The sequence below is a fragment of the Amblyraja radiata genome, chromosome 1 (genome assembly GCF_010909765.2).
Source record: "Amblyraja radiata isolate CabotCenter1 chromosome 1, sAmbRad1.1.pri, whole genome shotgun sequence".
Lineage (NCBI taxonomy): Eukaryota > Metazoa > Chordata > Chondrichthyes > Rajiformes > Rajidae > Amblyraja > Amblyraja radiata.
The window spans coordinates 50,525,304-50,544,235 of NC_045956.1; the positions used below are offsets into that span (position 1 = coordinate 50,525,304).

Below are 18,932 nucleotides of genomic sequence, written 5' to 3' on the forward strand. Positions count from 1 at the left end.
TCTGTTAAATCATCCCCATCCTCCCGTGCTCCAAAGAATAGTCATAGCCTCTCAACCTCTCCCTATAGCTCAGGCCCTCGAGTCCTGGCAATATCCTCGTAAATCTTCTATGTACCCTTCATCCTTCCCAGTTTGACAACATCTTTCCTATAACATAGTGCCCAACACTGAACACAATACTGTAAATGTGGCCTTTTCAATGTCTTATGTAACTGCAAAATCACCTCCTAATTTCTACACTCCATACTCTGACTGATGAAGGCCAAAGTGCCGAAAGCATTTTTGACCACCCTATCTAGCTCTGACACCACTTTCAAGGAATTATGTACCTGTACTCCTACATCCCTCTGCACTACAACACTCTCCAGAGCCCTTCCATTCACTGTGTTGGTCCTGCCCATGTTAGACTTCCCAAAATTCCATCAGCCATTCCTCAGTCCACCTGTCCCACGATCATGATTCTGCTGCAATTTCTGATAATAATCTTCACTATCTACATTACCAGCCACTTTTGTGTCATCTGCACACTTGATAATCAGGCCATTGATATAGATGAAAAACAGCAATGGGTCTCACAGGCCTCCAGTCCGAAAATCATCCTTCCGCCATCATCCCTACTTCCTTCCATGAAGCCAATTTTCTATCCATTTACCTCTCTCCTTGGATTCCATGCAATCTAACCTTACAGAGCAGCCTACCATGCAGAAGCTTGTCGAATGCCTTGCTAAAATCCATGTATGCGTGTACAGCTCTTCCCTCATCAATTTTTCCAGTCAAATCCAAAAAAAAACCAATCAGATTCGTGAGACACTACCTCCTACGTACAAAACCATGCAGACTATCCCTAATCAGTACTTGTTCATCAAAATGCATGAAAATCTTATCCCATTGAAAACTCTCTAGTAACCTTCCGACCACAGATGTTATGCTCACTGGCCTCTTGTTCCCTGGCTTTTCCTTGCAGCTCTTCTTGAATAGAACATTTGCCACCCTCCACTCTTCCGGCACCTCACCTGTTTTTAAAGACGACTTGTAAATCTCAGCCAGGGCACCTGCAATTTCCTCTCTAGCTTCCCATAGGGTCCTCGGATATATCTGATCAGGCTCAGATTTATCCAACTTCATACAAATCTGGACCTTCGGCACCTCTTCAACTGTAATACCGACTGTTCTCAAGACATTTCTATTGACTGCCCCAAGTTCCCGTTGTCATGTCTTGCTCCATAGTAAAAATATTCATTGAGGTCCTTGCGCATCTCCTGTGGCTCATGCAGTGTTGACAGCGTTGACTCCTCAGGGGTACCACTCCCTCTCTCTTTTTCCCTCGATGTACATAAAATCTCAGGATTATCCTTAATGCTATCTGCCAGAGCTATCTCCTGTCCCCTTTTTGCTCTCCTGATTTCCTTTTTAGCTTACTCCCTAGTTCCTGAAAGCCCTGTCTCACGGTAGGAACTGACCCACGAGGTACCCCGAGTGAAAGACTCGTGGTTGTGTACGAGATCCCAAGTGTATGATCAAGAGTTTAACCGAGTTCCCACGGGTGTGACAAGTTTGCCGTTTTCTGCGATGTTCCAAGTTCGTCTCCCGAGTTACTCTTGAGTAACTACCAGGGTAGTGGGAGATGGGGGCGGAAATATTGAATGGAACACAAGCCTTGCTGTACTGTAGACTCTGCAGAAACCTGGTGGGTATGAGAGGTTTAGAGGGATAGAGGCCATATGTGAGACGAGGTCATCCCTCAGCCTCCTGCACTGCAAAGAAAATAAAAACTCAAACCTATCCACCTTCTTCTTGCAACCCAAGCCGTCCAGGAAGGACCTAGCTTGGCATGAACAAGTTGGACCGAGGGGGCAGCAAATTCGTTGCGAAATTCGATTTAATAACAACCGCAAGATTTTAAATAGGAAGCTTGCGCATTTGGCGCTTTCATGAATGTTGAGCGTTCCCGAGAGCTTGTGAAACTAAACGGGAAATGCGATGGATAAAGTCGCATGTTAAAAACTGCAAGTTGTTAGAGAGTCGCCCGAAGCAAGAGGTGGGCAGCACTGGAGCAGCGATACCCGAAGCGTTTATTTCTACTTTAGTGCCAGCATAGTTCACAACACGCGAGGATTATGTGTGTCATGTATTCGTGTGAATGAAGCGTGTTGGTGGGCGGGCAGTGTGTAAGATGGATAACAATACCATGGGACAAACTTGAGTCATACGTAAACAATAAAGAATAGGACTCGAGAATAGAAAACTCACCACTAACCAAAGCTTCGGCGGTTGCCATGTGCATGAGCGTATCGAATGGAGCCCTCCACTGTACCGGCTTCCTGAAGCCTGAGCAAGAAGCGGCCGTCCCTCGACTGGGTCGAGTCCCCTCACCGGGCTCTCCTGTAGTGTTGAAGCATGTGGGAAGGAACTGCAGATGCTGGTTTAAACCCACGAGGAGAGAGAAAAAGCCGGAGTAACTCTGCGGGACAGACAGCATCTCCGGGGAAAAGGACAAGGGTCTCGACCCAAAACATCACCTATTCCTTCTCTCCAGAGCTGCTGCCTGACACGGCCCGCTGAGTTCCTAAATTGAAACTTTGTTTTTGTTTATTAATCTGCAGAGTACCAAGTCGCAGATAGACAACATAAGATGGAGTAACTCAGCGGTTAGTGGTGGGTTTTCTATTCTCAAGTCCTATTCTTTATTGTTTATGTATGACTCCAGTTTGTCCCATGGTATTGTTATCCATCTTGCTTGCCTTTTACACACTGCCCGCCCACCAACACGCTTCATTCACACAAATACATGAAACACATAATCCTCGCGTGTTGTGAACTTAATGCTGCCTGCCCTCTGAGTTAAAGAGTTCCCACGGTAGACTCACGAGACACTAAGGTAAACGCACGGGCCACTACGTTCTTACAACGTTCTTACAACGAGTTAAAATGTTTCAATTCTTAACCACGAGAGTAAATTTGACTCGTGGAAGACTTTAAACATGTTTGATTTTTTTCAAGAGTTTTCATGGGAACTTGCCGTTAGCGCCACGAGTCTCTAAGTTGAGACCACGAGTTCCGACGTTACAGCTATGTTAATCGTTCGTTATTACCATCAGTTTTAACTCGGGGTACCTCGTGTGTCAACTCTCACCGTGAGACAGGGGTTTAAAACTCCTCCGGGGATACACTTGATCCTAGCTGCTTATACCTGCCCATGCCTCCTTCTTACTTTTGACCAGAGCCTCTATTTCCCCAAGTCATCCAAGCTTCATTATGCTGACCTGCCTTACCCTTCACTCTAACATGAACATGCATGCCCTAGATTCTTGTCAGCACACTTTTAAAAATATCCTACTTTACTGATGTTCCTTTACCTTCAAACAATTCTACTCCAATCAACCTGAGCAAGTTCCTGTCTCATACCCTCAAAGTTGGCCTTATAAAGTACCACTAGTACCAAATCTACGCCTAGCTCCAGATCGAAGACCAGATCCAGTTTTGGAGTTCTCCATCCCCAGCTGTAGAGAGATACCATGTCCAAGTCCAGCTCTAGGTCCAGATCCAGTTAAGATGGGTCTTTAAACTAAATGTGGAGAGACACCACATCCAGGTCCAGATCTAGATCCAGTTAAATGGGGTCTCAGGGTGTAGGTCCGGGTATGGTGGCTTTCTCCGGGACGGGGAAGGATGTATTGCCCATGGAGGGTTGGATTCCGGAGCGCGATGCAATGAGGACTGTGATCTCGGCCTGGTCCTGGTCCTGATACTGATCCTTGTGCTGGTCCTGATCCTTGTCCATACTGATCCATGGCCCGGTCCCTGTCCTGATCCTGACCCTGATCCTTATGCTGGTCCTGATCCTTGTCCATACTGATCCATGGCCCGGTCCCTGTCCTGATACTGATCCTTGTGCTGGTCCTGATCCTTGTCCATACTGATCCATGGCCCAGTCCCTGTCCTGATCCTGACACTGATCCTTATGCTGGTCCTGATCCTTGTCCATACTGATCCATGGCCCGGTCCCTGTCCTGATCCTTGTGCAGATCCTGATCCTGATCTTCGTCCCGATACTGACCCTGGTCCTAATACTGACCCTGGTCTTGGTCTTGGTCCTGGCCCGGATCCGGCCCCGGTGAGCGCGGGAAGTGACGTTCCCGGGAGGGAGGCGGCGGCGGCGGCGGCGAGCGATGGGTGAGCGCGCGGCCTGTGGAGAGGAGGCGGCGGCGGCGGGACCGGGTCCCGCACCATCACCATCCCCGGCATCAGCCCCGGCCCCAGCTCCAGAGGGCGGCCTCGCCCAGCGGCTGCTGCACAACACGGCCGGGGACGAGACGCCGCCCGAAGCGGAGGAGCCGGAGCCGGAGCCGGAGGGGGTGCGGCGCGCCTCCGGGGACTCGGATGGCGGCGGCGGCGGCGGCGGCGGCAGGAGAAGCGAGGGCTTCGCCTTCTACAGGTGGGTGGGTGGGTGGGGGTCGGGACCTGGAGCCGGGGCCTCGGCCGGTCCTGGAGCGGGAGCCGGGGTAGGGGCGGGCGGGCGGGGGGAGGTACATGGGCCGGGGAATGGACCAGGACCATGGGCCGGGAGGGTGAGGCCGGGGTCGGGGGCCGGGGTCGGGGACCTTGGGACGGGCCAAGGAGCTGGAGTCCGGCTCGGATCATGTTGCCCGGTTGCCGCTCTTTTCTGTTTTCTACGCACAACACTGGAGTTGGAATTGTACCGTAAAAAAACTTTCCCAGACTTTTAGCCACTCTGTGACCTCCTCTAGTGCCTCCATCGAAGGAAGTGTTTGTATATTTGGCCCATATTTACTCTAACGCACGATGTTCAATAGTATGGGGTCTATATGAGTTAAGAGAGTATATAACTCCGCCAAATGTAGTTGTCTCTGAAGAAAAGGCAAGGATAAAAGCCCGAGGATGAATGGGTCAATGGCTAGGCAAGATAGCATTTGCTCCGTTGTTTGGGAGGGCTGGAGATACAAGAGACAAGACACTTGAATCTAAAAGACTGACCTGAAACATCATCTATCAATCTCCCTCCACATATCCTGCCTGGCTTGATTAGTCTCCAGCAGTTTGCTAATTGGTAGGGTTTGTGGGTTTTCCATTGCCTGTAAAACATACTGGTTTGAAAAAAATAGCTGATCGTTGTGACATGATCAATTTATCAAATTATCTTTTAAACGGTAAAAAAAAATCAAAAAGTGCTGGAGTAATTCAGCGGGTCAGGCAGCATCCTCGGAAAACATGTTTTGGGTTAGGACAAAACTGGGTCTGAATATGGATTCTGCCAGAAGAAGGGTCCCAATCTGAAGTGTCACCTATCCATGTTTTCCAGAGATGCTACTTGACCTGTTGAATGTCTCCAGTACTTTGTGTCTGCCTGGAGTGAAGATTGGCTCCTGGATTAGGTGACATGATCAGTCTGAAGAAGGATCCCAACCCAAAATGTCATTATCCATATTCTTTCCCTCTCAAACCCACACTCCTGTCTTCTTCCCATAAGCCCTGACACCTGTGCCAATCAGGAATCTGTCAATTTCTGCCTTAAAAATATCCATTGACTTGGCCTCCACAGCCTTCTGTGGCAATGAATTCCAGATTCACCACCATCTGACCAAAGAAATTCCACATCTTTCTAAATGTACGTCCTTTTCTTCTGAGGCTATGGCCTCTGGTCCTAGACTCTCTCACTAGTGGAAACATCGACTCCACATCCACTCTATCCAGGTCTTTCACTATATGGTAAGATGCTCTGAGGTCCCCCCTCACCCTTCTAAACTCCAGCGAGTTCAGGCCCAGTGCCGTGAATCCACGGCACAGTGGATGTAGCTCCGATTGCTTTGGAAAGCAGATTGACAAAAGCAATCAGTCTCTGCGTCACTGTTATATAAGTATTGTTTTTGTTGATCCACTTTTGTAATTACAATCGTACAACTTTGGAACTTGTGATGTGTGAAGTTTCAGTAGGATATTCCATTGCTTCAGTGTGCAGGAACCAAATCTATCCTGACTAGTACAATGTTTAGAATCCAATGGGTTTTACCAGGAAATATCCATGCAGGTATCATGTATAGGATGATGCAGGACTGTTAGATTCCCAATATATGAGAAATTGTTGCTATTCTTTGCAAAGCTTGTGTGTGGTTCCTTCAGGCAGGTATTATCAGTCATAAATACGTTCTATTAGACTGCTAGTTTGAATGTGTCCTAATGTATATATTACATTAATGAAATGCCATCCTCTCTCCAGAGATCGGAAGGAATGGGCGGATATTAAGCCTGTCCCACAGGATGATGGGCCTCATCCAGTTGTTCAGATAGCTTATTCTGAGAACTGTAAGTATTTAATTCAGGATAAAAGTAGCTCTGTGGATTAATTAATTCTGAATTTGATGGCATCCGGAAGTTTTGGTCTTTTATTGTGCGTCAAAACATAATTGCCCAAATCTTAACTAATATCAAGTCCTGTTGGTCATCTCTCCAGTCCTCCTTTTCCAATCCACAAATACATTAAATTAAAGTTCATGTGCATAAATCCCTTTGTAGTATTATCCTTCCATACATATCCCACACCCAAATGTTTCACTCAGTTTTTGAGCCATAGCATGTGAACAGGCCCTTCGGCCCACCAGCTCCATGCCGACTGTAATGCTACCCACACACACCCCAATTTGATTGTGCATTCATCAGCATCAGTTTTGCATTCTAGAGTTACTTCCATATATCTTTACAGCTTTCTTCATTTAATTAAGACTCTTTTTAAAGAGCATCTCTGAACAAGCTTTTGGTCATCCATCTTATCTCTTCCCTTGGGTTTATCATTTATGTTTTTTCATTTTCTAAAGGACATGGGGAGTTTCTTTACCACATTTCAGAACATTATTGTAAATATGTTATTGCTGCCATTACAGTTCGTTATAGCCTTTTTCTAAAGATTGGATTTTAAACTATTAGAAAGTTTGATAAAATCACACAACGTTCTAATCATTCATGAAAAATTACATCCATCGGTCTACTACCTAAATGTTAATTTCCTTCACTTTTAACTCATGGTGGCTGCAGTGTGCACTGTTTACAAAATACAGAGCAGCTAATCACTCAGGTTGCTCTGATATCAGGTCCCAAACCAGCCTCTATCACCAAGGTCAAGGAACAGCAGGTTCATGAGAATAATCACCCCTTGCCTATTCTCCTCCAAGTCGCACACCATTCTGTTTTGGAAACAGATCATTATTTATTTTATCATTGCAAATTCTAGAATGCCATATCCATCAGCACGGTGGATTAGGTGGGAATACTTGTAATAGTTTCACCAAGAGGACTTGGGTTGTTCAAGAAGGAAACACATCACAACCCTCAGGCAGGTAGACATGACACTGGTCTTGCCTGTGACTCCTAGATTGTAAAAGAATGAATAATATAGAAACCAACAAATAACTATGAGTGAAATGCTCAGAATTGTTGCTTAAAAATTGCTTTTGAAAATGCGTGCAATGTTTTTTTCTAATTCTGGATAAATTCAGTTATTGGTAATTAGGTTGCATGTGAGCTGTGAATTCCATCTTTCTGAACTGTTTTTTTTCCTTCCAGTTAAAGATGTATATGACTACTTCAGGGCTGTACTAAAGCTTGATGAAAGGAGTGAACGGGCGCTCAGTCTGACAACAGATGCAATAGAGCTCAATGCTGCGAATTACACAGTATGGTAAGGCAATTCAAATAGTTAAATCTTGCTCATTGTGGAAAAATAACAGCAAAAATTCTAGTAATCTTAACCAGTCGGATGTGAGCTGTTTTGATTTTGATATTGTAGAAACAAGGAAGAAGGGTTCTGACCTGAAACGTCACCTATTCATGTTATCCAAAGATGCTGCCTGACACGCTGAGTTATTCTGGCGTGTGTGTCTTTTATTTGTAATTTTTAAATCATTACTTAACTGATGAACTGCTTTAGTGATAGGTTGATTTTATTTTGTTAAAGTAACATAGTTGAGAAATGAACATCGATCTCTTCATTTTAGCCTTTGAATTCATTTATTCCCCTTTTAGATTTATTAAGATAAAGGATAGTATGTTGAGTTATACGTCTTTTGATTTGCTCTTGAGATGCTAAGATCAAAGCACTCTTTTAAGATCAAAGCACTTTATTGTCCCTGTTACTAGAAATTTTGGAATGTAGCAGTTAACAGTGTGGTGATGCTGCAATATGCATGTGAAAAATGTTATTTTGTCTTCTAATTGCCTGAACGCCTTTTGTTCAGATAGAATTTCTCTGGATTGCTAAGGCTGTTACATTGTGTTTGTCAGGTTGCTTTGTTCTTGATCTTTATTGATATTATCTCAATATCTGCTTCTGCTCTATCTCAACCCAGCTGATAATACTTCCATTTATGTTTTGTCTTTGCTAATCTTTTGATTTGCTCTTGGGATTCTAACATTCCTAGTGTTTTATTTAACTTGTCTTTGTTTTTTTGAGAAGGTGATGGTTTGCTTCCATCTTGAACTATTGCAGTCTTTAAGGTCCTCTATCATTGTACTGACATTTCCTTTCTTATGATGATTTGTTAGAAGGGATAAAATTCCCATAAGATTGGTGTTTTTGTCATCTTGACTAGAGATTAGCAGAAGAAAGCAATGTTGTCAATGCAACCTATGAATTGTGGAAAAATGGTAGAGAGGAGTTTGTGGTGTGCCTGTTACAAATTCCATTTAATAATACGTCATAAAACTCTTTGGGCTCTTCATTCACTTAGTCCTCGTCGACCCATGTAACAATATTTACTAATCCCTTTTACCCTCCAAATCCAAAGCCATCTATACCGTGGCAGTTCAAAAGCATGTCTAGATTTTTCTTAAATACTGTGGAGTATCTGGCTTCACCACCTCCTTTGGTAGCGCATACCAGATTCCAATCACTATCTTTGGAAACATTCCCCTTCCAAGCCTCTTTAAAACTCATACTTTTCACCTTAATCCCGTGGTTGTTGACAATCCCACCATTGGAAAAATATTCTACTCTATTTACCCCTCATAATTTAATATACCTCGGTCAGGTCATCCCTTAATCTTCTCTGCTCCAGGAATATAACATCCATATATCCAATCATGGATGTGATTGCACTAGAGAAAGCGAATTAGAAAGTCACCAGGATTATATTTGGATTGGGGTACTATAATTATTGGTAAAATTGGATAGGCTAGGCTTGTTTTCGCTTGAGTGTAAAAGACTGAAGGCTAACCTGGTAGAGATATATCAAATTATATGAGACATGCACATTGGAAACATTTCCCCATGTTGTGGTATGAAAAACCAGAGGGTGAATTTTTAATGTGAGCAGAAAATGTTTAAGTGCGTTTTGTGTAATAATATTTTAAAATAAATACATCTTTCCTATTTCAATTATGGGTTTACCTTTTATAAGTTCACAATGACATCCCGGATTTTCTCTAGTCTGAAGAAAGGTCTTGAACCGTCACCCGTTCCTTCTCTCCAGAGATGCTGCCTGTCCCGCTGAGTTACTCCAGAGAAATGGGTGCAAGTTCAGGTGGGGCATAGGGGACGGGGGGTAGTTGAGGGAGAGGGGGGGTTGTAGTTACCTAAAATGGAATGTTACCTGAAATTTGATATTCATTCCATTGGGTTGTAAGCGACCTAAGTGGAATATAAGGTTTTGTTTCTCCAGTTTCTGTGTGGCCTCACTGGCATCGGAGGAGGCCCAGGATAGAAAGATTGGTATGGGAGTGGGGAGAGGAGCATACATGGTTAGCAACCGGGAGATCCCCTAGGCCGTGGCAGATTGAGTGGGTGTTAGGCGAAACGGTCGCTGAGTCTATGCTTGGTCTCACCGACTAGCATGAGACTACATCAGGAACACCATATGTAGAAGAGGCAGTTGATGAGGAGGTGCATGTAAACCTCTGTATCACCTGGAAGCAATGCTAGGGCCTGTGGATGGGGTTGAGGGTATAGGGGCAGGTGTTGCATCTCCTGCGGATGCAGGGGAAAGTACGTGGGAAAGGGATGGTTTGTGGCGGAAGGAATGAGTATGTCCTTGTCTAGTCCCATGCTGATATATGGCCTTCTTAGTCAGACAGACTAGGTTTCAATCCAATGGTTTTTGAACACCTCCAATATGATAGTTCAGCATGGTACTGAGACATGTTAGGGTGCTGAGTTTATCTGTAAACTGAGGTCTAAAGATCTCAAGTCATCAGGGGGTGTTTGTGAGATTTCCTATACCAATGTTCATTTTTCCAGCAAAAACAGTAAACGACAATTATATGTCTCTTATACATCTCAGTCAGTGCGATTCTGTTGTGCATAAATGAAAAACCTACTTATAATGGTGATTGCATTTTGAAAGTAACTTTGTGAAGTGTTTCTTAATGCTGTAGTGCCAAATCTGGACCTCACGGTCCCTCTTAAGGCTGAGGCTGTACACCAAAACAATTTGAGGACTCGTAATGAGATTTGATAGATTTTGTTGGTAAAATGCATCAGAGATATGGATCGAACACTGATAAATGGAATTGAAGTACAGACAAGTCATGTTCCAATAGAATAGTTGAACAGAGGTGAGGAGGTAAAATGCCTGCACCATTTAATGCATTTTATTTTCCATCTGACCGGTGATTTGATTTTGTTTTTCATCTTGCTCTCAGGCATTTCCGCAGAGTGGTGTTACAGTCTTTGAAAAAGGACCTCAATGAAGAATTGGCTTATATTTCTGAAATTATTGAGGACCAACCAAAGAATTATCAAGTTTGGTATATAAAGTCACAGTTGCTTACAGTTTTATAAAACCAGACGATTTAACTGAGAAAATAAAAATAAGTTTTTGCATCCTTTGGTTCCGAGGTATCACAGGCAGAAAATTGTGGAATGGCTAAAAGACTCCTCGCAGGAACTAGGATTTATTTCTGGGATCCTTGAACAAGATGCAAAAAACTACCACGCCTGGCAACACAGACAGTGGGTGATTAAGGTAAAAAGCAAATATTGTGGATACTGGAAATTTGACATCAAAGAACAGCAAATGCAAGAAATAGTGAACAATCTGGAGACCCCATTTGAAATCCCACCATGGAAGACAAGGAAATTAAAGGCATAATAATCTAGAATTTTGTAAAACGTTGTTAGTAATCATAATTACAAAACTATTGTATGTTCATTAAATCTTGTCTATTTCACCAGTGCCTTCAGAGGAAATCTTCTATCTGGCCTCTATGTGATTCCACACCCATCCGTGTGTTTGGCTCCTATGTCTTCTGAAATGTCCTAACAAATTGGTTCAAGGACAGTTAGAGATGGGCAGTTATTGCTGGCCTTACCAGAGGTACCTAGATCATGAGAAGTGGTTTCATTTTTTTTGTAAGGTTTTTGGAGGAAAGGTAGAAATCAGAACATCCATATCCTGCTTGGTATCAGAATGCAATACTTGGCTATAAAGTTATAATGTGACACAAGAAGAGCATGCATTGGTGCGTATGATTTTGTACTAATATCCTCAGTGTGTCCTTATAGTCATGATTCTAAAACACGCTGCTGAGATGGTGCCAGCAATTGCTGGCCTCAGCACTTCAGCATCAGAGAGACAGCTAGGCATAAAGCTGTGGTTGCTGGCAGCAAAGCTGAGATCTATTCATTTATTTTACATTGCTTGGTATGTAGGTTGGTGTTCACGCTCTGAATAGTGGTGATTTTTGTAACTTTGTGTGCTTGACAGGTGTTCAACCTTTGGGACAATGAACTAGAGTATGTGGATCAACTGCTGGAAGATGATGTGCGAAACAACTCTGCGTGGAACCAGCGATTCTTTGTCATCTCAAACACCACTGGCTTTGATGATATGGCAGTGCTTGGTCGTGAAGTCGAGTTAGTCTTCCTCCACTTATTTCAGTTATCCCAATTTAAAGTTAATTCAACGAAGTTTCTCCATGCAGTTTGGGAGGTGCTTAGCTAAGAATATCACACCGCTGCATGCCTATTGTTTGGATGTCATTGCAGTAAGCATCAAAAAAGTGATAGAACAGGTTATTTCCAATGTCTTAAAGCCTTCCTTTATGCAGAAGGAACTGGACTTTATGTAGTAATTGTTACACCCTAAAGAACTAAGTAGTTGATTCATTATTTTTGAAGAGTGATCTTGACCAGCCATTAAAATACAATACAATACAATACAAAAAATCTCTTAAGACAAATTTTTTCCTCCTTCTAGTGATGGACATAATCCACTACAGTGGCAATCAATTTAAACTTGGCATACACCCAACAATGATTTAAAGGACAGTAGTGTCGCTGGTTGAGCTACTGTCTCACAGCACTAGTGACCCATGTTGAATCCTGACCATGGGTGCCGCCTGTGTGGAGTTTGCACGTTCTCCCTGTGATTGCGTGGGTTTCCTCTGGGTGCTCCAGAGATCTCATGTTTAAGATTGAAGCTGTCTCATCTCTTGCACTTCTCTTCGGCAGCTATGGAAGTTTAGTGTGCTAACCTGTGGGCAGAATAATTCCCTGTCGCTAGATGAGATTGTGACATATATTTAATTGTATAACTGCATTATTTTCCACTCGCTCTTTCAGTGTATACAAAAAGACAAATTCTTTGGACACTGAAAGTGTCTTGTAATCATTCCTCAGATTTAATTCCGTATTAATATAATTAAGCTCTTTCTCCTTGTAAATACTGGAGATATTGTGAATTACACCTATCACTAGAGGGAAAAGATACCTGCGTTAATTGATCATGACTAATAATGAATGCTAAAAGATGTGAGCATAACTAAAATATATTTAAACTATTTATCAAGGAAGCCACTCCTGTAATCTGCCACACAATAATACACATCCTAGAAAATCAGCCATGGGATAATGATTGAAGGCATTCCCTTTTGTTTGTGTTAAAAGGCTCCAATGAACAATCCATTTTAAATAGAACCATTGTATTTTTCGGCTAATAAGCAGCATTATCTATCTTCTATCTATTACTAAAACTTTTCATCTTGTTTGTTTGTTCCCGAAATATAGCCGAAATGGTGCACGACAGTGCTGCAATTTTAGGCCCACCTTACTCACCATTGTCCTGCGGTGTGCAGTAGCAAGTTTCGTTCAGATTGATGTTATATTTGAAAAGTTATTGACTTTTTAAACTTTAATAAACCTGGTAGTCGCGCTCCTACTTGCCGGCCGCGCCTGCGCAGTTAGGCGAGGGTTGTCGTGGCTTCACAACGGGAACCCGTCAGCTGCGCCTGCACAGTTGAGGGCTATGGGTGAGTGGTGGAATATTCCGTTGGGGGACGGGGACCCAGCGGGTCCACACTTGGTTTATATTAAAAGTCTATTTTTGCCAACGGTTCTATCAATGTTATTAGTTGCACGCATAATTCTTTGTTACACATTAATAGGTCATTGAACTCCTGCAAGTAAATGAAGCCCTGATTGCTCACCTACCTGATCTCTAACATAATGTACTACTGTACAAATTAAGCCGTCTCTAACAACATTATCTATTATTTTACAGATATACTCTGAAGATGATCAAAAGGGCTCCTCATAATGAAAGTGCATGGAATTACTTGAAAGGGTAATTAATAATTTCTTGTTTTACAGAATCACGCATCTTATTAAATCAAAATTTAAACTAGTTACAAGTCCAGAGGTATCTGTGTTTTGAGTAATGTTTAACTTTTACATTTGATTAGGATAGAAGTGGCCTTGAAATTAATGTTGAATAACAACACAGAAATATTTAGATAAAGAAAGACCAACAGAAAAATTTGATAATAGTTATTGATCCACAACAGACAAAGATATGAAGTGATAATAATAACTACAGTAATAAGGAGCTTTGGGAATCACAGGCTATCACATGCCATCCTCCTTCCTCTTTGGTAGTCACTTTGGGTTGTGGATGACGAACCAGTTGTGCGGGTTCTGAGGTAGTTGAAGAGTTTTATGTGAAATCTGCAAACACGTGTCATAATTGGACATGTGCTGCTTGCACAGGTAGGTAGTATGAGGTGTGATGTGCTCTACTTATTTGTATTCTACATGAACCTCTGATGGAAAGAAATGCTTCAAGCCTCCTTGGAAGAAAATGTAACATTGCCACTGACAAGTTGGAATCCCTGGTCTATGACCAATCAAAATGGAGCAGCGTCCAAGAAGGAAGCGGGTTCCTTCCGTCTATTTCGTAGGATCCTATTTAATGCTCTTCCAAAAGAGACTCCAGGATTCCATTGTTGCCTTGGATCCTGCTTCATTTTGTTTGGTCATAGGCCAGGAATTCCAACTAGTCAGTGGCAGAGTTATATTTTTGTCCAAGGAAAAAAGCTTGAAGCATTTGTTTCTCCTATTTTCTTTTCAATGGAAACTTTGAGGAGAGTGCTTTGACAGGGAATAAATGTTGGGCATTAAAATAATATCACCTTTGTAATGAAATTCAATATAACCATCTCATATGCTGGGTTATTAGTCTGGGAGGGGATGCTGAAGTATTCTGCTGATAGATAAGCCTCAGCATTATCATGCATTGATATATTTATGTACCCCAAAATTTTATCTTTTGAGAGAAATTAGTTTAAATTATGTGGATTGATTAGTACCATCGGCTTCCGCATCTTGTTTGACTTGCTCACTGAAATTATTTTTCTATACTTTAGTTTTGAATTTACCTCGCTAGAATTGGAAGTTATTTCTAGTTTGAATCTGCTGTTAATTTTCTGTTTCTTTCTTTAACCATATGGCGAGTTTATATAAGTTGTTTAGGTAATGAAGAACATTTTGAGGTATCCCATGAGTGCAGTTTAATTTTGGCTAAGGGGATCAGAGGGTATGGAGAGAAGGCAGGTACGGGATACTGAGTTGGATGATCAGCCATGATCATATTGAATGGCGGTGCAGGCTCGAAGGGCCGAATGGCCTACTCCTGCACCTAATTTCTATGTTTCTATGTTTACAGTGACATGGGATTTTGTTTAAAACAAATATTATCTCATAACTCTCCTCTTCAAGAATTCTACAGGATCAGAGTCTATCCAAGTTTCCCAACCTTTTGCAGCAGATTTTACAGTTGATGGAGAAACCTAGTTCCCCCTACTTGATTGCTTTCCTAATTGACATGTATGAAGACTTCTTGGAGAACAACTGTGAAGAGAAGGAAGGAACTTTAAACAGAGCAATGGAGGTCAGTTTCTTGATCACAGGTGTTGTCATGTTTAATGTCAGTGTGGGACAGAAAATAATTTATTACTAGACAATCTCTGATTACAAGGTAAACTCACATGCTATTAATTTCAGTCTATTTCATTTCGTCCTTTCGCAAGATTCTTCCATCGTAGCTTCCAGCTGTAAAATTAATCCAGGATATATGAATTTAGAAGGATGATAGGGTATCTTATTGAAACATATAAGATTATTAAGGGTTTGGACACGCTAGAGGCAGGAAACATGTTCCCGATGTTGGGGGAGTCCAGAAGCAGGGGCCACAGCTTAAGAATAAGAGGTAAGGCATTTAGAACAGAGATGAGGAAACACTTTTTCACACAGAGAGTTGTGAGTCTGTGGAATTCTCTGCCTCAGAGGGCGGTAGAGGCCGGTCCTCTGGATACTTGCAAGAGAGAGCTTGATAGAGCTCTTAAAAATAGCGGAGTCAGGGGATATGGGGAGAAGTTAGGAACGGGGTACTGATTGTGGATGATAAGCCATGATCACATTGAATGGCGGTGCTGGCTCGAAGGCCGAATGGCCTACTCCTGCACCTATTGTCTATTGTTTCTCGGTCTACTTAGGAGTTGATTCTGTGTGATGGTCATTCTATCTGCAAAGATTTCCTACAAAAACATTATTTGAATTACGTATTTGAATATGTTTAATGTCAGTGTGGGACAGAAAATAATTTATTACTAGACAATCTCTGATTACAAGGTAAACTCACATGCTATTAATTTCAGTCTATTTCATTTCGTCCTTTCGCAAGATTCTTCCATCGTAGCTTCCAGCTGTAAAATTAATCCAGGATATATGAATTTAGAAGGATGATAGGGTATCTTATTGAAACATATAAGATTATTAAGGGTTTGGACACGCTAGAGGCAGGAAACATGTTCCCGATGTTGGGGGAGTCCAGAAGCAGGGGCCACAGCTTAAGAATAAGAGGTAAGGCATTTAGAACAGAGATGAGGAAACACTTTTTCACACAGAGAGTTGTGAGTCTGTGGAATTCTCTGCCTCAGAGGGCGGTAGAGGCCGGTCCTCTGGATACTTGCAAGAGAGAGCTTGATAGAGCTCTTAAAAATAGCGGAGTCAGGGGATATGGGGAGAAGTTAGGAACGGGGTACTGATTGTGGATGATAAGCCATGATCACATTGAATGGCGGTGCTGGCTCGAAGGCCGAATGGCCTACTCCTGCACCTATTGTCTATTGTTTCTCGGTCTACTTAGGAGTTGATTCTGTGTGATGGTCATTCTATCTGCAAAGATTTCCTACAAAAACATTATTTGAATTACGTATTTGAATATGGACCGAAGATAGACACAAAAAGCTGGAATAACTTAGCGGGACAGGCAGCATCTCTGGAGAGAAGGAATGGGTGTTGTTTTAGATTGAGACCCTTCTTCAGACCTTTAATTTTGTTTAATGGAGGGTTTGGAGTGTACATTTTCTCTATTGCTTTTGTGACCCTTTATCATTTTACCATTTAACCCCCTTTCAATCAGATTTCCCAAACCTCTTGTCTTGTGATGATAGGGGCACGTCTTATGCTTATTCCGGGCCCTGCATCCATGGTTAAATATCTCCCTTGGAGGAAGATGTTTTGGAGCAATGTACTGCCCTTAAGTTATCCTCTTTTCTATTATGTTTCCTGCTGCTAATTGTAGCTCAGAACAATAGATGAAAATATTTATTGAATTTGTGCAGTTTTTAATTATTTGTAGGGCAGTCAGTGCTGGCGAGGTCAACACTCACGATTTACCCTAAATGGGTCTCATAATCCTGCTAGATCACTTTAAGAAGGCAATCGCTTTGAAACAGGAGTCATATATAAACCAGTTAAGGAGGGTGTCATGAGCCAACCAAATGAGTTTATAATCTACCTTGTCATTCTTCTTTTGGTTTAATGTCTGTTTTTTCCTCTTGGCAAGTACTTTGACATTTTCTTTGTGTTAAAAGTGTTGTGAAAAGTTATTGAAAAGAATTAGGGCAGATTCAGTATATTGAAATTCCAAAAATTGGAGGAAACTAATGGATACAATTTTGTTTCTAATCAATTGGTTTTCAATTTCATTCAGCTGTGTGAGCAACTGGCTATGAAACAAGATACAATACGGCAGGAATACTGGAGGTACTTTGCAAGACGCTTGAGAGCCAAACATGGTGTGATTCAACAAGAAACTGTGCCTATGGGAAGTGAAGACTCTCTTCAGGAATGTAGTGATAACTAAAGGCTGTATGATATTCCTTAGTATGCAGGGGGAAAAAAATGTGATCGGTCATTTTCTGTTAACGTCTACACATCGCACTTATTTATGTAAATGTATAAAACCATAACTTTGTATGTGTATATATTATTTGATGTTACACTAGAAGTAAACCTAAATCTCCCTTGTTGACCTTGAATGCATACTTACAAAAATATGATTCATGTGAATGCCATTGAAACTAACTCAGTTTTATTCACATGGGGACAGAATAGGGAGGGAGAGTTAGATATCTGAATTAATTTAAGATGTTACTTTTTTTTTAGTTGCCATAAATGCAGATATACTATCAAAGCTGCAGTGCCATTATTATAGTTTATTTGTTGGAAATAAAAACCAATGGAAGTTTTTTTTTCTCTTGTTCATTTACATTTTAGTACTGGTTTTATGCATTAATAACCCATACGTTAATTTTCATTTTGCATTTTTAGAGTTGTTGTCAAATATATTCATTTTCTTTAAAAGATGATTCTTTATATAGTGTGCTTAATGGAGCAAAATGCCTCAAAGCAAGTTGCAGAGGTACAATCAAGCAGCAATGGATGCGCAGTGAAAATACCAAAATCTTAAGAAGAATGTTAAATTTGTTCAAAGGCCTGCTTTATTACAGGAATCTTGAAGGAATAGAAGGACTTGTGGAGAGTTATAGGGAATGAATTAGAGAGAATGAGATCTCTGTGGTGAAAGCCACACCCACTGAATGGTAACCAAAAGGCCAAAGTTTGCAGAATATAGAGTTCTTGAAATGAAGTGGAGTTGGCAGAAGTAACAGAAATGAAGAATGACTCAGCCATTCGACTCGTACAACACTGAAGCAGGGACTCTGAAGACTGTGAAGATAAATATAGGTCCCTTACAGTCAGAAGCAGGTGAATTTATAATGGGGAAACAAGGAAATGGCAGATCAGTTAAACAAGCACTTTTGTTCTGTCGTCACTAAGGAAGACACAAATAATCTCCCAGAAATACTAGGTGAGCGAGGATCTAGCGTAACGGAGGAACTGAACGAAATTCACATTAGTCATGAAATGGTGTTGGGTAAACTGTTGGGACTGAAGGCAGATAAATCCCCAGGGCCTGATGGTCTGCATCCCAGAGTACTCAAGGAGGTGGCCCGAGAAATCGTGGATGCATTGGTGATCATTTTGCAATGTTCTATAGACTGGATCAGTTCCTGTGGACTGGAAGGTAGCTAATGTAACCCCACTTTTTAAGAAAGGAGGGAGAGGGAAAACGGAATTATAGACCAGTTAGCCTGACATCGGTAGTGGGGAAGATGCTTGAATTGATTATTAAAGATGTAATAACAACGCATTCGGAAAGCAGTGACAGGATCGGTCAAAGTCAGCATGGATTTATGAAGGGCAAATCATGCTTGACTAATCTGGAATTTTTTGAGGATGAAACAAGTAGAATGAATAAGGGAGAGCCAGTGGATGTGGTGTATCTAGACTTTCAAAAAAGCCG

General features: G+C 41.9%; 1 protein-coding gene across 1 annotated transcript; it reads left to right on the forward strand.

Annotated features, from left to right (window-relative positions):
* The first annotated feature begins 4,154 nt into the window (after nucleotides 1-4,154).
* On the forward strand, nucleotides 4,155-17,814 carry fnta (farnesyltransferase, CAAX box, alpha). The gene is made up of 9 exons (XM_033021743.1): nucleotides 4,155-4,435; nucleotides 6,236-6,321; nucleotides 7,576-7,690; nucleotides 10,648-10,752; nucleotides 10,844-10,970; nucleotides 11,712-11,860; nucleotides 13,506-13,568; nucleotides 14,999-15,170; nucleotides 17,277-17,814. The coding sequence occupies exons 1-9, from the start codon at nucleotides 4,170-4,172 to the stop codon at nucleotides 17,427-17,429; spliced, it is 1,236 nt and encodes a 411-aa protein (XP_032877634.1). The 5' UTR covers nucleotides 4,155-4,169; the 3' UTR covers nucleotides 17,430-17,814.
* Nucleotides 17,815-18,932: the final 1,118 nt, after the last annotated feature.

Bases quoted from the DNA above. Each gene is read 5' to 3' on its own strand.
- fnta (XM_033021743.1), top strand. From the start codon at position 4,170: ATGGGTGAGCGCGCGGCCTGTGGAGAGGAGGCGGCGGCGGCGGGACCG. The intron at 4,436-6,235 runs GTGGGTGGGTGG...TCCTCTCTCCAG, and splicing joins GAGGGCTTCGCCTTCTACAG to AGATCGGAAGGAATGGGCGG. The intron at 10,971-11,711 runs GTAAAAAGCAAA...TGTGCTTGACAG, and splicing joins ACAGACAGTGGGTGATTAAG to GTGTTCAACCTTTGGGACAA.